This window comes from Anser brachyrhynchus (assembly GCF_964034855.1).
Source record: "Anser brachyrhynchus genome assembly, chromosome: 2".
In the NCBI taxonomy this organism is placed as follows: domain Eukaryota; kingdom Metazoa; phylum Chordata; class Aves; order Anseriformes; family Anatidae; genus Anser; species Anser brachyrhynchus.
Genome location: NC_137695.1, coordinates 140,365,858 through 140,385,377, shown reverse-complemented (window position 1 = coordinate 140,385,377; position 19,520 = coordinate 140,365,858). Strand labels below are relative to the sequence as shown.

The 19,520-nt window shown below is 39.0% G+C and overlaps 1 protein-coding gene across 2 annotated transcripts in view; it reads right to left on the bottom strand.

The window, feature by feature from the left end:
• Positions 1-482: 482 nt before the first annotated feature.
• Positions 483-19,520, bottom strand: part of FZD6 (frizzled class receptor 6) — a 29,721-nt gene continuing 10,683 nt past the window's right edge. For both annotated transcript variants that reach the window (XM_080579937.1, XM_080579936.1), the window contains exons 3-7: positions 10,642-10,838; positions 6,851-7,868; positions 4,693-4,841; positions 2,993-3,415; positions 483-2,509 (exon numbers count right to left, since the gene is read on the bottom strand). In XM_080579937.1, coding sequence (XP_080436063.1) covers positions 2,353-2,509; positions 2,993-3,415; positions 4,693-4,841; positions 6,851-7,868; positions 10,642-10,838 — 1,944 coding nt within the window. In that variant the 3' untranslated portion in view covers positions 483-2,352. The remainder of the gene's footprint in view (positions 2,510-2,992; positions 3,416-4,692; positions 4,842-6,850; positions 7,869-10,641; positions 10,839-19,520) is intronic.

Below are 19,520 nucleotides of genomic sequence, written 5' to 3'. Positions count from 1 at the left end.
AGTTCTTTGAAAGTTCATGTAGTTTTAAGACCCAAAAAGTATTGCTGTTACTTCAAGATTACTTTGTACTCATCTTTTCAGAACAGTTTCCAGAAGCCAACTTTTTCCCAAACTGCCTAAAAAAGGAAGTAAAATATTTATTTTAAGAAGGTCATAGCAAGAGCATATTGTGGAAATACACATTCTATATAGTCTAAAGGAGGTCTTTAGCTAGAGGTCATGAAAGAAAGAATGCTGTAAATGCTAAGATGAAAGAGCTAATTCAGTTTCTCACTCTTTCATAACCTTCCACGTTCATCTGAACAATTCCCACCATTGTTCTGTGTCTTGGTTCTCATACAGGAGGGATAAAAGCATTGCAATAATCATTACCTCATAGAGCTCTAAGTAAAAATACATTAAAGTGTCTTAGGTGCAGAAATGCCACAGTAATAGAGGAATAAACATGCTGAATCCAGTTAAAAAGAAATACCAACGCAAACTTTTACTATACAACGGTATTTTTATTACTAACAAAGACAGTAATAACAAAACTACTGAACATGTATAAAGTTACCCGTTTACAAACATAACTAAAAGAACGAAGGGTACTTAGTGTGCATTTTCACAGGGTTTTCTCACTGTCCTTCTCAGCAGCAAGAATATCAGATATTTTCAATGGGGAAAATGATGAAAGAAATAGCACATCCTATTTAAGGCAATAAATTACAAATATGAAAATGCACATGACAATATAAAGGTAAATACATTCAATTTTCAATGCATGATCAATAAAACAAGTAACTCTGGTTTATCAGAACAGTATTTGCCATTGACTCAGTACTTTTATGACCTTTGTGCCATGCAATTTTGCTCGATTGTTCAAAGCATCAGCATGAGTGCTGCACAAACTGGAACACAGTTCCTCCACACAATAACAAAATAAAGGTAACAATTTAAGAGCAATGTTCCTCTTAGTAATCGAACACACGATGCTGAACAGTCTTACAAATTGCAGTGAAGTTTCAGTTTAGAAATCCTGGCTCCAAATCACCTCAAGTAATAAATGACATTGACTTCACTGGAGCCAGGACTTCTTTAGAGATGAATGATGAAACGCTTACGCACATCAGTATTACTTGCTCTGGAGCACCATTCTATCATAAGAAAGTATAAGAAAGGCTACCTGTATTAAGGCCTTCTTGAGTTAAAGAAAATATACTGCTGTAGCATATAGAAAATTAAACTTTGTAGAAAAGTTATTAAGGTCTTATGTAAAATGTACTGTTAAACAAGCTTGCATCTTAGTTTATATGCACCACAGTTTATTTTCTGCAAGGTTTCTCTACAGATTTAAAAAAAGAGTTCAAGTTACTTGCATAGAAACAAAAGGAAGCATACGCTTTCACTGCAGTTCAGTAAAAAAAACAACAAAAAACCACACAACAAACACATACTTCAGATTCTGTCTTCCTTGACAGAGGATCTGAAGCATTTCCCTGCTTGGCACTACGCACTGGAACACCATACCAGGAGGGGCTCAAAGAAGCACTTTTCTGAAGTACAGCTGTATTCATGTACTATTCCTATACAGGATGCCCACGTCTGACCAGTCTTGCCCCAAATGTGTAGTGTATGGTGTATGTTTTATATAAAGATACAATCTGCTTTACTGTGAACTACATAAAATTGCCTGATCATCATAAAACTGTTGACCTCAGTAGTATCTAACGGAAGCATTATTAACTTTACCAAGTTTATACAATTAATACAAAACAGTAGTTCTAAATATTGACCTTATGCAGTTATTTACATAATTCATTTTTATGTACAAAATAAATCACTATGACTCCAGATTCCCTTTCATATTCAGTGTAGAAACTACCATAAAACAGTGCTATAATTGACACATCATGACAATTTATAAAGTTTATGCGTCTCTTATTTTTAAGTGATAATGCTTTTTAATAGATAGTAAAAAAGAAAAAAATCCAAAACAAGTAAAAAGCTGAAAAATATCAAATATGCAGATGGAACTAGTATGCCTTGAAAAGTAACAGTGCTTTCTATGGATTATTTCAATACAGTTTATTAAAATGTGTTCTTTATATTGGGAATAATATTTTTCATCTTTCTTAAATTATTGCTAGTTGATCCAGCTATATCCTATAGAACTTCCATTTCCATTATTCCTGGATGGGTACGAATATAGTACATTATTGCCAGTTGTCCCCACTACAAAACTTACATTTTTATAAGTGCAAAACAATGTGTGTCTGATTTTTAATAAGGCACAGAATATCCGTTATTTCCAGTGTAACAGAATCCACATCAGTTTTATTCGTTGAAAGTGTTCAAATAAAAATCAGTCTTTCAAGGGTTTGAACTGTTTCCTGAATCCAACTCTTTTCTGGTGTCTGAAGCCGAGTAGACAAGTAGTGATATGGAGCCTGACTGTGAGACATCAGGTATTTGTGAACTGCTCCTTTGTAATGCAGGAGATTCAATAAAATCATTCTTAGGAGTTACTCTGTAAGTAATGAGAAATAAAACACAGCGAGTCAATTTTAAGCACAATTCACTAGACTGGAAAAAACATTTTTTAATTTTTTTTTTATTTTTAGCAACAAACTGATAATGTATCTTAGCTATTTTCCGTTCAAGAGAAAACAGTACAACTTTGTATACTTCAAGCTTTTCTTTTTTTCTGACTTGTCACCTTTCAAAAGGATTGTATTGCAGCCACAGATTTATTCAGGGTCACAGCTCAACAACACAAAAATATCCTTCAAACTGAAGCTCCAGCACTCAACACTTAAAAGGAAAAAGAATCCTAAATAACAATAAAATAGCCCATATCATATTGTAAAGATACATGGCCCTAAGTCTGCAAGAATTACAGTACTCTCGACAGCTACTGACAGTTAATTGTACACTGATTTGTCAAGGAGAAAAAACAGAAATAGTAACAATATATGTAAAACAAGTAAAAAAATGAGTTACGGAATCTTACCTTCCTTCACCTATTCTCTTCACACTCCCAGACAAGCTACTCATATCACATGTGCTATCTGCTTTGTTTCTTTTTTCCACCTGATCCACGGTCAGTTTAGAACCACATAACATTTGATTTCCACTGTTTTCGCCTTCCTCGACTTTTTGGGCTGATGTTCCATCTGCCTCCTTCTCAGATGTCTCCGGAGACGTTTTAATTTCTGCAACAGTTTCTTGGCTTAAGTAATCATGATTAGTGATCGCTACTGCAGAAGTTCCATGATTTGTTGTGCCACTCGTGCTAGTCCCCATTGACTTTGAAATTACTTTCAATCTGTGTGAACTCGATTTGTAGTGCTTCTTTTTATGTTTAACTTTGGAGTTGTGCCTCAAGAAAAATTCGCACGATTCTTGCAGTACTCTTCGACTCTCCCTGATTGGACTGAAAGAAAATACAAGCATATAACTGAATGATGAGGATAACCTCAGGTACAATGCATTATAGCTTGGTACACAAAAACATAAAAAGAAGAGCAAACAATGATGTGATCTGAGCTGGATGTTAATGAACATAAAGAAAACAATTATATATAAAAAGAGAGAAAAAAATCTTATTGTAATGGCTTCAAAACAATTATGCCCGTGGAACAATTAAATAAAGCCGATTTCTACATTTCTTACTTCTGCAAGTAGGTCCAATGACTTCAGTAGTTTAATCATCTAAGAGAGGAAAGCAGGATTAGCTCATAAACAGCTGTATTACCAAATTAACTTTATGTAATGTAAACCTTGTTCATGTGAAAAAAACGGCAAGCATTATAAAAATGACTTCATTATTTTAAAATTCTTATAGCTGAAAGCAGTTAACATCTGAAATGCAAGAAAAATCCTACAGGAAATGGAAAAAGAGAGGAGAGGGAAAGGAAGCTATAAGCTCACCATCATGGAATGTAGATGTAAAATAAAAGGAGCTTAAGGACTGCATAAAGGGAAATTCAGAGAAATAAAAAGATCTTAAAATACATTATAATATGTGAGTAACACAGATAATCTAAGAATGATTAATATCCTTCTGAAGGATCCAATCTTATCCAATGAAGGAATAAAAGGGAAAAAAATGACAGTTATGAGAAATGGAGATGATCTGTAACCCGTTTAAAACCATAGATATACATTTACTAAAATTAAGTAATTAAACTGTATTACTCTGTCTCAGAATAAAAATAAGGGACAGTAATTTAATACAATAAAGCCTAGCTAAGGATGGGACAATGAAAATTAAGTTTCAAATAAGATAAGCTTGACAAGATGAGAAAAACAGAGGATGTTGTTATTCCATGATAGTAAACATAGCTCAGTGCTGAAAAGTCTGAATACATGAAAAGATCCAAGTTGATGGCTAAAGTTATCTTTCCTGATTTGACTGGAAACCAGATATTATCCAACGCTAAATACAACAGTATGTCTACAGCTCTATGAACAGAGCAAATCAGCAGAGGAGAACATTTTTGTCTTCTGAGAACATAGTCAAGTCATTGTGTATGCAAAACTTCCACAGTCTTCAGTGGAACTTTTTGCTGGTGCCCATATGCAGCAAACTTCAAGAGATAAAGGGCCCAAGGACAACGTTTTGATTACCTGAGACACATTTAAGAAATGCCTGAAATCCAATATATTTAAGTATACACTTCAAAAAACAAGAATAAAAATTGCTCTTACTCTCTTTTGCGGTTTCTGTTGAAGAAATTGGCCCATTCCGAACAGGTCTTTTTACTTCCCACCCAGAAGACTGGAGATATGCCAACAATTAGTGTCAGCAAATATTTCATCAGAAACAAAAATATTTCTGGTCTTGCTAGTGCCTTTGCCTAGAAGATAACAAAGTTTAATAAATACAGAGAAGACATACTTCTTATTTTTTGAATGCAGAAAACCAAACAAATTATGTAAAAGAGAGACTTTCTCCTCATGGCTGCTAATCTTTGCTGAGGCTTGTACTGTGGACAAATGCAAGACATGTACAGTCAAGTCGGATCTGGTTAATGTCTGCTTGCAGGCTACAGCTGGATACACAGAGAGATTAGTTAGAAAGAAATATTTTTCTTTTAAATTGACAGGAAAGGTAATTTTAGGGGTAATAGTTTTTGTAACCGTGTTCTTCAGAGATGGTTTGTATGGATGAGATTCATCCCTTCAGCTTAAAAGAAACAGCGGGTGGATGAGCTGGGAGTTAATCAGGTTAGACAGGGAGCTGCAGGGAACAACATAGCTGTTTTCTGTTTATTGCAAAATTAATCCACCTATTTGCAGAACAGGATCATAAGAGCCGAGCCATTTAACTCTGTAACAGACCATCTCCTCCTCCTAGGCTGCAAATTTAATTTATGTTACCTGGCTTACCTGCCAATCCTATCTACAAAAATCAGCATTTCTGTTAGCCACATAGCTACTTAGGCTGAAGTTTGTTTCTATTTGGTTCTGTTCTGATCGACGTATCATGGCTCAGGGAAGCCACGGCCAAGCACGCCACTTTAAGCTACCGTACAGCTCTAACAGCACACGCTGTTTGTCATACGGACAGAGCCCAGTAAGTACAGCTTTGTGTAAACTTGCTGTTGCTATTTACTCTTTCCAATAGGTTAAAGACTGAGGATACAGGCTCTGTGCGCCTTATTATGCTAAGATTGTATACCTAAGAACTACAGAACAAGATGGTTTTGTTTGTTTGTTGATAAAGTGAATAAAAGCCTTATTTTCAACCTTGTTTAATTCGAGCCATCTAAGTTGAAACGGAGCTCAATGTGAAACTTCCTGAAGTGCACTTGTTAATGAAACGTTAATGGAAGCAAAAAATAGCCAAGTAGCCTGTGAGCTCTGATGTTCAGTTTACACCAAGTTCAATACAAAGGATATAGAGGATGCTTAAGAACGTGGAAGGATCAAGCCTTTTTTCCCCCCCCATAATGCTTGTGTTTATATTCGTCTTTTCGATGACAAGTTATTGCAGTAAAAACACAGATGGTATGTACAAAACAATGAAAGATAACATGAGAAACTTGCAGTTGCCTTAGTGATGGTTTCTCCTTTTATATTTGTTCTTAAATGGAATGTCACAAACCACAAATTACTTAAAATTGCAGAGAATTTTATGTATTTAAAAAGATTTAAGAGATTTACATAAGGTTCAGAGTACTGGCTCTGGGGCAGCTTTACTTACTTTAAAAGCCTTTTGAAGGAAGTTTTGTTTAGGAAAGAAAAAGTCTTATGTGAACATCTCTGCAATTTAAAGCGTTTTTATTTTTTAAAAGATTTCTTCACATTATTGAAAATTAGCCTGGAAGTGACAGCTACCATGGAAAAAATATACTGGAAATTTGTTTTGTAGTTTCAAGTGCTTTACAGTTCTATACTTCAACAAAAAAAAAGACGAAAATGAAAATCTATGGTTATAAACAACAATTTAAATCCAATTTTCAAGATCCATTTTTTTTCAACTTCAATTGAAATTGATGTGAATTCACCTTAGGTACTGAAATACAGAACTAGGCATCCAAATACAGAATGACTGCTTTTAGGAAAAGACATTGTGAAAAACAATCCCTGTCCCCAGCATTACTCATGGCATGAAGATTGAATAATCCCATTACAGCTGTGAGTTGGAATTGCTGAGTGAAATCAATTTGTTTAGAAGAAAATTTCAGAGGAAAATATGATACCACCAATTTTAACTTAAAAAGCAACTAATCATTGCATGTTCTTGAACTGTTTACTGAACATGAAAATAATTTATTAAACGACACTACAAGATATAGCAACGTGTGAGGGGTTTTTGCTAATTAACTTATCAGTATTATGTCCAAAGGAAACTGCTACTTGCCTGATAAGGACAAGGGATATGGTACTGGTCACAGTGGTCGAACACCCAAGTCGTTTCCCAGGTCTTCCGGTTCACCAGCTCATAGACATAGCACCCGAGAAGTGCCACAAGTGGCACCAAGTACAAGCCACTGAAAACTCCAATTCGAATCATGAATTTCTTTAGCTTCTCTTGGTTTCTGCCATCATGCTGGATGACTTGCCGCACATGATTTAAAGAGATAATACCAGCTAAAAGGAGAGAGAGACCGAAAAAAACACAAAGGCATAACGGCAGAAGCACAAAGTACAGAGAGGCATCCACATCGTAGAGACCCACAAAGCAAACTCCACTGATATTGTCCCCTTCGACTTTGTTCATGGCAAGAAGCATAATGGTTAGAAAGCCGGGTATTCCCCACGCAACGGCATGGAACCACATAGCCTTCTGTGCGATAGCTTCACAGCTCCATTTCCTTCCTGCTGCGAGGAACCAGGTGATGGTAAGAATCACCCACCAAATGGTTCCTGCCATAGTGAAAAAGTACAAAACCATGAAAAGGACAGTACAGGCTTTGTTTTGGGAGCCAAGAACAACCGTTTCCCCAATTTCTAGCTTATCGTCTGCCTTGTTACAGGCAGTTCTATTCCCAAGCAGAAATCCAATGAAGTACATTAGAGACACTATGCTGTAACAGACTGAGTAATAAATGATTGGCCTCTCTGGGTACCTAAACCTTTTAACATCAATCAGGAAAGTCAGGAATGTGAAAAGCGTAGCACAAAGACAAAAGATTGAAACTATTCCAATGAAGCTTTTCGCAACATCCAATTCGTAATTTTTGAAGTACATATTGGGACATGGGGGTGCACACTGATCGATGCCTAGAAACTTGTAGCCTTGTCCATTGGAAGTGTGCAGGTGCCGGGGACACCAGAATCCATAATCCCTTCGCGTCTGTCCTGGGGTCTTCTGAGTTCCGTGTGCGTTTGTGGTTACAGGAGCAGTGGCAGGAGCAGTCTCGTCACAATTGACTAGTCTAGATAAATTAACAGAAGAGGAAATATCTTAATACCCCTCATTATCAACTAACGTTATTTCTTACTGAAAAAAATGAAGTGAAAAATCTGATTCTAAGCACTATGAAATTTTATAGATAATGCAAAATGTGCATTATATGAAAAACCTCAGTGGTATTTTTAAAAAACATAGAATCACAGAATGGTTTGGGTTGGAAGGGACCTTAAAGCCCACCCAGTTCCAGCCCCCTGCCATGGGCAGGGACACCTCCCACCACACCAGGTTGCCCAAAGCCCCATCCAGCCTGGCCTTGAGCACCTCCAGGGATGGGGCATCCACAGCTTCTCTGGGCAGCCTGTGCCAGTGCCTCACCCTCTGAGTGAAGACCTTCTAACATCTAATCTAAATCTCCCCTCTTTTAGTTTAAAGCTTATTCCCCCTTTGTCCTAGCATTACACCCTCTATAAAGAGTCCCTCCCCACCTTTCCTGTAGCCCCCTTTAGGCACTGGAAGGCCGCTGTAAGGTCTGCCCGGGGCCTTCTCTTCTCCAGGCTGAACAACCCCAGCTCCCTCAGCCTGTCTTCACAGGAGAGGTGCTCCAGCCCTCTGAGCATCCTCGTGGCCCTCCTCTGGACTTGTTCTAATACATCCAAACAGAGCAATGTATTTTCAGTTTAGAAGGCTAATCAAACACAGCTATTTAACTGTTGTTGTCTGTTGTTTTGTTGCTTATGAAACGCTTTACTCAAACTGCAATTGTTCTTTTATAGTCTTAATCCACACTATTTCTTTAATATTAATATATAATATTTATAGTAGATTTTATCTGGATAGACTGGTGGAGGGACAGCAAACGATCTTGTCAAAATGCAAGCTTCAATCAAAGAACAAAGACTGCTCACAGTATCTAGAATTAACTGATGACTAGTGTGTGATGGTGACGATTATGAGTTTGTGTTATAATGATATTTCATTGTCAACAGCAATAAAAAGACAAAGCTAAAAACATAAGCATTGCAAAAAAATCAGTGTTTTAAAAGTTCATTTAGAAATTGCTTAAGACTCAATTGTTCAAAGATTTAAGTGGACAAAATGTGAGGGGTTTTTTTATGATTAATATAGGAGTAGCAATGTTGGACAGGTCTTTGATTATTTGAGTATAACTCCAGTAAGCATTTATCGAAAATGGGATTTATGTTAAGATGCATTCTGAGTTTAGGCATGTATTTAAAAATAACAAGTTTTGCATTCTAGCTTTTAAAGCGAGATTCTGTTATCCCCAAACATTCTTTGTCAAACGCTACTGTAGGGGCATGTCTGCAAGGAATGCACTGACCTTACACGTCAGCACACTTTTTCCTCTCCATGTCGATTTGGAAGCTCAGCTTGAGCTAAAAAGCCTTAAGTTCCTTGTTTCTCTGCATTACTATGTTGGCCAAATAAAGCCAGACTACTAATTAAGAAAACTGATTCCGAAGCAGATTCTTTCATTAACTGTGGGCCAGACCAGTATGAACATCAGAACAGCGCAAACTTTATTCACCCATATCTTAACAGTCATTATGCATGTTTGTAAGAATATGAGTATGAATCTCAGAATTGCAACTGAATTTGAAGCCCATCCTCATGCCAACTCCTCTTCTGCTGTTTTCAGAATATCCTGTGTTACTTGCCCTTCCCTGTGTCATCAATTGGGCAGACATCATTTCCCACATGAACAATGTAGGGCCATTTTCAGTAAATGCTAGCAGTAATACAATATTTTAAAGCTGCAATGACTCCTGCAAGAAGTGGAATTTGATTTGAAATGTCATTTGGAATATATATTGAATCATTGGATTAGCTTGTAATTTTCCCAAATTTTCAAACCAATTCTGGAAGACTTTTGTGCACAAGTCTCAATTTTTGTGCAGAGAAAAAGGGAAATAGAATTAATGCCATATATCTGTCATATGCGTTCCAATACGGATTTCTACCAAGAATCATGGCACAGGGCTACTGTCCCAGCTCTGCCTCAGCCCTGTCATGGATCAACAACTACATGGGGGCTAGAAACATGACCTGTTAAGTTTCCACTCCTTGCTCCTTTCTCATACTTTTTGCCCTGATGCGGTTAAGAACACTTGGCATATAACATTTATAAGTATCTCCAGTTGAAGGTCAGAATCTCAAAATGATTAAACCAGAGTTGTTTAAGCCATTCCCGTTTTATATATAATGACTGTCTTTTTCCCAAATGTAATATAAACTGTCCTTTCTCTGGAACAAAGACCTGAACAACTGTGAGAAAAAGGTGCAATCACTGGAAATGTGACTTCTGCCATGCAGTACAGGAAAAGTAATACAAGACTGAATTTGCACATGTAAGTCATTAGGAACAAGGTAAGGCTTCTACTATTTACTGCTGTGTGTGCACTCAAATACAGAATATTTTAGATACCGTTATTTTATGAACAATTATTTATAAAGACCCTGTAAAGTACTGTTATTATCCCTAGTACAGAGATCAGAAAGAGTGACATCTGTGCTGTAACACTTATTATTTTAAATGTAATAATTTTAATAATTTTAAAATAATTTACTAATTTTAATATATGTGACCATTTTAATAATGAAAAAAGTAACATATAAGAATAGTCCTATGCATAAGCACTGCAGGGTCACCAACAACACGGAAGGTACAGCAAGCTGATTTTTAACATCCTGTCTCCAATTTTCAACTCTGTCTGGGTTAATTACGGTACATTTGAAAAATACCACCTCTGCCACTTATCACATGAAAAATACCCCACCTGTTACATTCCAGCTCTTCAGGCCACGCGATTCCAAAAGTGTCAATCAACGGCTTGCAGTCAGAATACACTTTCTCACAGAGGTTTCGGCAAGGATGAATCACATGAACTTGCTCCAGGCAGGCAGGAACAAATGCTTTGCACAGAAATGTGTGGACGTCTGGTGAACAGTGGAGATTCATAAGAGTGAGAAAAGGCTTTGGGAAAGAAAAAAGCTTTGATTAGTATTTTTTAAAATGTAGTTCAAGACAGTAAAATTAATTTTTATCACTATGGCTCATATTTCTTCTCCTGGAGGTTTGAAAAGATAGAGAACACTGTCCAGCAGTTGTGAAAGAGCAAAACCTGGTGGTTTGGGTGTTGAGGAAGCACTCCTGGGCTGCACTGGCTCTTCTAGAACAGTCCCTACTCTGAGATCTTAGTCCATCTGTAACTATTTAAATTTGATTTTTCTTATTAGTGTTAGAAATCTGAAAGCAATCATTAAAGTCCAAGATTTTACTTTTTAAAATGGGGGGGGATGTAAAATACTAAGTTTCTATTTTGGCTATTCGGCTTCTAAATAGGCAGGCTGAGATTTTTAAAGATATCCTTGTACTTTCTGTTGAAATTACATTTTCAGTCCATTGTGTTGTATTCATCATCTTCCCTCAGGCTACAGAATTTGCTGTGTTTTTCTTCTTTTATATATAAATATATATTATTAATGCAGTCCAAATACGTTTAGAAGCGAGCAATAATGATATTTCAAGATCTCCACAACTGAGAACTTTTCTACCTGTATTACTGGATGCTAGACAACGAACTACTGATGAGTATTCCTAGTGGAGAGTTCGCAGAATGAAATGTAATGCAATTTTCCTGTCCCTTGTTCATTCAGTCCATTACTCACAGTCAGAGAGGCCTTTAGAGAAAAAAAAAAGAAATCTTTCTCTGCATTTTACTAACTTTATTGCTAGGGTAAATGACTTTAGCCAAACCATACCATGGGTATAAACTTCAGCCAAACCAATAGCTGTCAGTCATTTTTCCACCTGCTGTGGTGCTGTAAGGCCAGCACGGTCAAGGAAGCAAGCAAGAATACACCAGCAGCACCCTCAGATGGGCTCTGGTGCTTGTAAGGGATTTTGGACTCTGGTACTTGGAACCAGCAGCAACAAGGCAGGTCGAGAGCAGCTGGCTGGGCACGTGCATGTTCAAAGGCTCCGATCTCTTCATTCTTTAATAAATCCCAGTATCCCGGTCTGCTGTTTGCTCTGCCTTCCCTGCAACAACAGGCAAAGCTCCTGATCCTGCTCATTAGGTAAAGCCAGGTCGTTTAAACAACCCTCTGGGGCAGCAGGGATTAACCGAGGGCTGCGGGCGAAACGATCTGCAGGATCCCGTCAGCCTAAGCGCTTTGCAGGTAGGCTTTTTGATGAGACACTGCCTATTTCAGGAAAAAGGAATCCCTGTATCACGTGTAAATAGTCAAATTCATGCGTTTCAGGAAAGCTGAAACAGTATTGAACACACTTTGACACGTGCTGGTAAATAGGGACACTGCACAAAATTTTCAAAGTATGAAGAACTTTCAGTAAAAATGAAGTGACCACTAAGAATTTTATTTAATGCTTTGCCATTAACAGCTCCGTATCTCAATTAGTCTGAATTCTTCAAGCAGCGACCGGTAAAGGAAGGATTAACCTCTGAGTCTGGAACAGCATCCTTAATTTTGTCAGCTTTTAAGTATCCCAAATATATCCACACCCACGTACCAAGACCAAGTCTTACCGCTGGGCATGCAGTTGAAAAGGAAAGACATCGATAAGTAACTTCCCCTTCAGGTGGGATACCTCGGTAAGGAACACAGGAATGGGGAGGTGGGGGTAAGATAAGGCAGGGTAAGAGTGACAGAAAAACATTTTATGGAAAAAAAAATAAAAATGTTGGCACTACGCTTAGAGGACTGACTGCAAGCTGCACGTGCAGCTGTCCTTACAGTACGGGCACCTGATTCCCCAGCTGCATGACTGCTCTGCAGCTGCCTTCCCAGGAAGGCGACTTGAGGATTTCAGGACAAGGAAAGGTGCTTCCTAAAATGCTACACTGCCTCAGATGAAAAAAGTAGTCAGCCATTAGCCCTAAATGAATTACATTTCCTTTGCACTGTCGTGGTGTTCATACTTTTCAGTTACTTTTTTTTTGTTCAAATATCTAATTTACATTAGCTCTGTTCTTCCTTGCACTTAGGATAAAATAAAGATAATAGTTTGAGTGATCGTACAGAAATTGAGTTTACGTTTGATGTCAACTCCTGGGGAAATCGTCTTGTTATTAATTCTTCCTTTTTATCCCCTCACAGTTCATCTCAGTTGATATAAAACAAAATTAATTTTGCAGAGCAAGTTTTAGGGTGTCAGTCAAGAGCTTTTGCAGACTTAGGTAAAACAGCAATATTTTCTCTAGAGGTAGGAAATTTAAAAAATGGTATTCATATTTATAAAATCAATGTTGTCTAAAGAAATATTTTACCCTCTATTTTAATTAGCAATTATTTTAGATATTTTTCAACATAATAAATAAGGTGACAGTCTAAGTAAGCTCACGATACAGAAAGTGTGCATAAAGAAGCTGTGTCTGGTTAAAAAGTCAGGATTTGCAACCAACCTCAGCCATGCTAACAACTTCTGTGATACGGAACGATTCCAAAGCTAGAACAGCACGGCAATCACTGCGCAATTAATAAAGCTGCGTATTACAGACAGATAATGGCAAGTGAAAACTTGATTGCTGGAGTTTTACTACAGCATGTTGTCTTTGGCTACTGCGGTTTAAGGAACAGGTTTTGTTCCAAAGCAAAACTGTCCCAACAGATAAATACAGAAACGCCAGATTAGAGGAAGAAGAAAGCTATGCTCAGCCTGCAAGGTAATTGGAGCCGAAATCCAAGGGCTTGGCTGATGAGAGTAATTGTTCCTATAATATCTTTCAGCTTGTTTAAAATATTTACATTTTGACACCTGGAAGTGCGAACACAAGTAGAGAGCAGGAAGCGTGGTGTTCTCACCACTCGGCAGACACCGAGTCAGACAAACGCGTATTTAGCTGGGTTCCCCGATCTGGCAGCACGGCGGGCATCGCGGGACGAGCCGACATCCCTCGGCGCTCCTGATGTATTTATGCTACATTAGCATAACGCCCTTTTAAATCTCGATTTCTGTCCCTTTCATAATACGCATCGCCCTGGTCACGTCTGAACACTGACCTCGCATTTCCCCAGAACAAGCCACAGTGACCACAAAGGCTCTGTGCTGAGCGACTGATACAAGATCGTGGCCACTCACATAAAGAGTCACCTACCACCTCCTTGCCCAGCCATATCACAAGACCTTTCTACAACCCTCCAGTAAGTTGTGTTGTCTTCATACCCTGCCCACCCCTTTCTCTGGCCACGCATGAATGAGCTGTGTATCAGAGGTTTCCGTACAGGTGGCTGGGCGACCACACTAGCCATTTCTTTGCTATGGGACCGAACTATCATCTAATGATTTCACACCCTACATTGTGGGGGAAAAAACTACAAAAAAAAAAATAACCACACATTTATTTATTCCTACTTTTCTTCCTGTTCTTTATACAGGCATTAAAAAAGAAAGTCCCCTCTGGGTTACCAGTGTGGTTTATTTAAAAACCTGTAGCATATGACCACGTCGAAGCCTTATTGAAAATCAAAGTATAATATACTGGCTGAGCCACCTTTTCCAACGAATCTGTGGATTACAAAGAACTCCAACGGATTTTGTTGGCCATAAGTTCCCCCAACCAAAAAACCTCTAAAAAATGTAAAATAAAGCCCTTTGCCCCACGCACAAACAAACAGGATTTGTAAAGTACAGATTTATTTTTAGAAATTGCCTACTTCTACCATTTGAGAGCAACAGAAGAGGTGGCAAACTGCACTTGGAACTCTGTTTTCAATTAGGTATCTTTACATGTGGGCTTCGTGTCCAGCCAGTCGTTTTGGAAATGCTGCGTTATAGAAAATAATAGGTCTGCATTTCCTGACGGACCACGAAAGCAGAATCTCACCAAAACCAGGAGGAGAAGTATTCGCTCCTTCTGCTGGATAGCATGTAAGCAAAAAGGTTGAAACCAAGACCAGAAGCTCCCCCAAAATAAGACCTGGTTGCCTCAGGGCTGTGTTACCATACCTAGCAATAGCCACCGTTGTCCTGTCACATGGAGGACAGAGATGAAAACCTGCAGATTTGGTGACAGCAGAGTGAAACAAAGCTGTATGCAAACCAAGAACAGAGCCTCGCAAGGCCAATGTAAGTCCTAAAATAGAAATTGTCATCTTCCTGCCTATGGGAAACAAAACCCAGTAAATACGAGGCAAAATAAAATACGCTAACAGTATACCAAAACAAAAAAAAAACCAAACCACCAAACCACCTAATAACTAGCAGAAAGCGACTGTAAAGCCAAAGATGGTGTAGTCTGTAATGTCCCCAAGTAAGAGTATGGGAAAACTAAGGACTGAAATGCAAACTTTTCCACTGCATCGTCAGTGCAAGAATCTAAGCGCAGAACTGCTGTGAAGCTCATGTGTATTCACTGTGGAAAACGAGTAAGGTCAAGCAATCAAAGACCAGAACATCACTACTGACAAGGGGAATATCCTCAGCACTGAGCAAAACACCACCTAGCCTAGCACTGGGCTCTTTAAGGAAGCATGTCTGTATCCCATTTTCTCCAGAGGGAAAGCCAGCCTATCTCAGTACTCCAGCTATGGTGTGGCCCTGCAGACAGGAACACAAGTGAGATGCATGAAAACAAATGGTACGGCGTGGAGAATAAGTGCCCAGGTGCAAACAGGCTCTTAAACATCTTTTGCCAGTAAATAAATTGCAGCTTTCAACTCCACGTTAATCTCAAGACCATGAAGCTTTCCTGTTTTGTGCTTGGCAGGCTTAGAAAACCAAGATGTAACAGAAACAAAGCTCAGTACTCCAGGAAGATGCTGCAGGTGAAGACGACTTCGTTCCATCTCATCTCAGTTTTTCCCTAGAGAAAAGGATTAGCAGCAACTACTACATCACCTCTGGTAATGTATGTCAAAATGAGTGAAAATGTTCTCCTGTACTTCAATCAATGTCAAAGAAATATTTAATACAAAAAAATGGTAGATGAAAATACCAAAGACCTTGTTAAAATCAGCTCTTGTAAATCTTAACTGGCAAGAACAAGTATTTTTGAGTTGCCGATAAGCAGAGGTGAGAGCCTTTGCTCAGCTATTTGGAGCCAGTTATGTAAAACTAACAGCCCACTCTCCTCATCGCTGAGGTTTAGCTACCAAGTTAAGTAAGTTAACTGAGCTAAATGTATTAACACTGAGGTTAATGAAGTTAAAACAATGAGACACTGTCTCAGCATTAAGCAAAGGCACCTGTTTCGTGGTTTGATGTGAATCCTGCACCCCAAAGCACCAGCATTGTAACCTTACTCCTCACAGCACTGCATATGTCAATTGTGGAAGCAAACATGGGCTTAAATCTGAATTTCTGTAATCTTAGCACTCTGGGTGACCCGTATGTCTACCTGTATTAAGGGTGTACTTTGCTATTCATAAAACCATTCACCTGCTTTTCAGAAAATCTGCAGAAGTTTGTTATGGGTAACAATTTACAGTATCAGATTCAAATAACTACTCCAGTAAGTGCCATTACAGACTTAAAAGTACAACCTCAAAATCTAAACACAATAGATTTTAGCTATACACCTTAATATGAAGTGTCGGAAATACGGCCACCATCAACCACTGCAATTATAAATGCACCAGTCTCGAAAAAGTAGGCAGTGATCACTCTTCATACTCAGAGCTATACTACCAATTAATCCGCAATACCCCCAGCTACTTTTATAATGAGCTCTTTCAGTTAAGAAGAGTGAAACATATATGGCATGGTCGATTTAATCCTACACTGTTGTTTCAGTAGAGTTATTCTGGGCTGGATGCAAACAAGACCAGCATTGTGCCCAGGGAAACTAATGGCATCACACAATTCATTGTGTTTATACAATTGCTCACGGCTGCAATGTGAACCGGCTGCCAAGAATCTGATTCCTTGTTTGTGCACAATTAAGTCACGACAAATAAACGTACCAACACATGAAACTAAATTAAGGGTGAAATTTGCAAGCTAGATTAGATTCAAAGCAGAGCTGAGAAGAGACTAAGCTCATGTCCAAAGCGATACAAGTAACTCTTCTACGACAAACGTTTTTTGGACCTAAAATTCACTGATAGGAATACAGTATTTTAGATATTAACATAAATACATTTAATATGCATCATTAAATTGTGCCGATTTGATGGAGGTAATAAACATTAAAATAAAAGTCAAATCTGTGTGCTTTCAATAAGCTGCCTTTAAAGCATTGCTCTCTGCAGCTTGCGAAATAGAATTAAGGCAAATACAAGTCAGGTTTAATTGAAAAGCTTGTAAAACCTTTTCTAAACTAAATTGGTTCAGAGGTTACAAATATAAGAACGAAAGCTTTTGTCAGAATTGAAAGCAGGTTACTCTAGTTGTTTACAAGAGACAAATCATTTCAATTTCCTACCCGAGGACAATCTGGTTCAAGAAGCTAAGAAAAAAAACAAAGGAAAAATATAACAATGGCTCAGGAACTGACGGGCACGCAGCTGAGAAGCCCGTGCAGGGCAGACCCTATGCGGTGCAGCTGCTCAGTGAGCCAGATCGCTCACCTGGGCGTTCAGTGTGGCTCCACTGAAAGCACGAGCGTACTTGCTAACCCTTTGTCACCACCGTCCCTCCGTATGAAATATACTTAATATATAACTTGGTCGTGAGCTTCCTAGCCGTTCACAGTGGATGGGATCATTAACCAGAAACACAAGCGGTGTAAGTACAAAGCACAAGGGGGGAAGGCTTTCAAAGGTCAGTACGGCAGCACAACGCCCACTTAAAAACCCACCCCACCGGGCGCTAAGCTTACCACTGACACTGAGGGTGTACGTGGACACCAGAAGATCAAGCAGGCTGTTCTGCTTTTACCTCTATGGGTTGCTAGTTCTGGGTTGCTAAGTTGCTAGTTTTTCATTAACTAGCAACTACAGAATCTCTTTATGCAGCAAGACAACTTATTTCCATGTCTTCCCTTTAAGTATTTAATATAAAAATACATACATCCCTATACATATTAGCGGTAACAAAGCCTAGAAACGATACGAATGGAAATATTACATCTCGCTAGAAGTTACTACGAAACAAAGTTCCGGTGCTTTCCGAAATGGCTTATTAGCAAAAGTCACTGCATTTTGTGGTTCTAACCTAAATTATAGCTTGACCTGAATTATAGGCATTACAGCCTCTGCTATTTACAATACAAAATAAATATTAGAGAGTTTTCCTGAGCACAGCTCAACTATTTATGCACAGCTTTCAATTATATATGGTTTTATCTCCGTCTATACTATACATAGCATAGAAGATGAAAACAAGTTAACTGGTGGAAAGTATACCGCAGCCCTCAAACGTCTCAAGTCTAGACTACAGCAAAGGAGACCTCCACTGCATCTGGACTGCGGTAGCAGAAACATCTCAAAAGAATCTGAAATCCTTCACGCATTTGCCACGCGTTAGAGGAGCAAATGGATTTAGTACTGAACTTTTTAAATACAGGACACAGCTTAGAAGATTACCAGTAAAAAAGTTGATGGACTGCGTGTTATCCAGAAGGTGGCTCCTCATTCAGAGGGAATTCCAGCAGAAGTACCAATTGCTCTGGTTCCAAAACAGTCAGACCAGATTCACGTTTTCCCCTCTGAGGAAAGCGATGAACCTCAGCAGAACAGCACCACCCAAACGCAGACGAGCAGTAACCCTGCAGCACACTTTCTTCCCTGCTTACTTGACACAAACTACAGCAGGAGACTCTCAGTTATGACAGCTCTGATAGTCAAGCACTCTTCTTGCAGTCTTTGGGACACCAAGTAAAGAAACGAAGAGAGAGATTCACAAGTGGGACGAGTACCACAGTGACCTGCGATGCTGACTCAGAGCCACCAGACCTCTCCTCCTGCAAGACATTCACCTCCCCTTCTCTGACCCCAAGCCACGCTAACACACTCGATGCCCCTTATCACAGAATCATCAGGATGGCAAGGAAGCCACTTCTGTGGGTGTAAAGGCAACGTACCCAGCCGTGGTGCTTTTACCGTGCTAGGCAGCTGAACACCACAACCGCTCTCTCACTCCCCCTCCTTAGATGAGGAGGGGAAGAAGTAAAGGAAAGAACAACTCACGGGTTGAGATAAGGATAATTTAATTAAAGGGAAAAGAAATTATTAAGGAAAGATTATTATTAATTAAACAATTTAACTAAAGGGAAAAAAAAGGGGGAGGGGAAAAGGGAGGGGAAAGGGAAAAACAAAACAAGTAAAGGCTATGTGGAAGTGCAGAGGAAAGAACTCTCTCTCTACTTCCCACAAATGAGCGATGCTTGACCACGTCCTTGGAGCAGGGCCTCAATGCACGTAGCCGGTGTTCGGGAGGACAGACGTTTTCACAACGAGAGCCCACCCCTCCCCTCTTCCTCCTTTTTCCACCTTTTATTGCTGAGTGTGATGTCATATGGTATGGAATATCCCTCCGGTTGGCTTAGGTCAGCTGCCCTGGTGATGTTTCTTCTCTCACTTTTTTGCCCACCCCCTTGGAGGGTTTGAGAGAGTCCTGATGCTGTGCCAGCACTGCTCAGCAGCAGACACAACCCTGGTGTGATACCCCTGCTGTTCTAGCTACAAGTGCAGAGCACAGCACTGCATGGGCTGCTGCAGGGAAAGTTAACATCCCAGCCAGACCCCGTACACC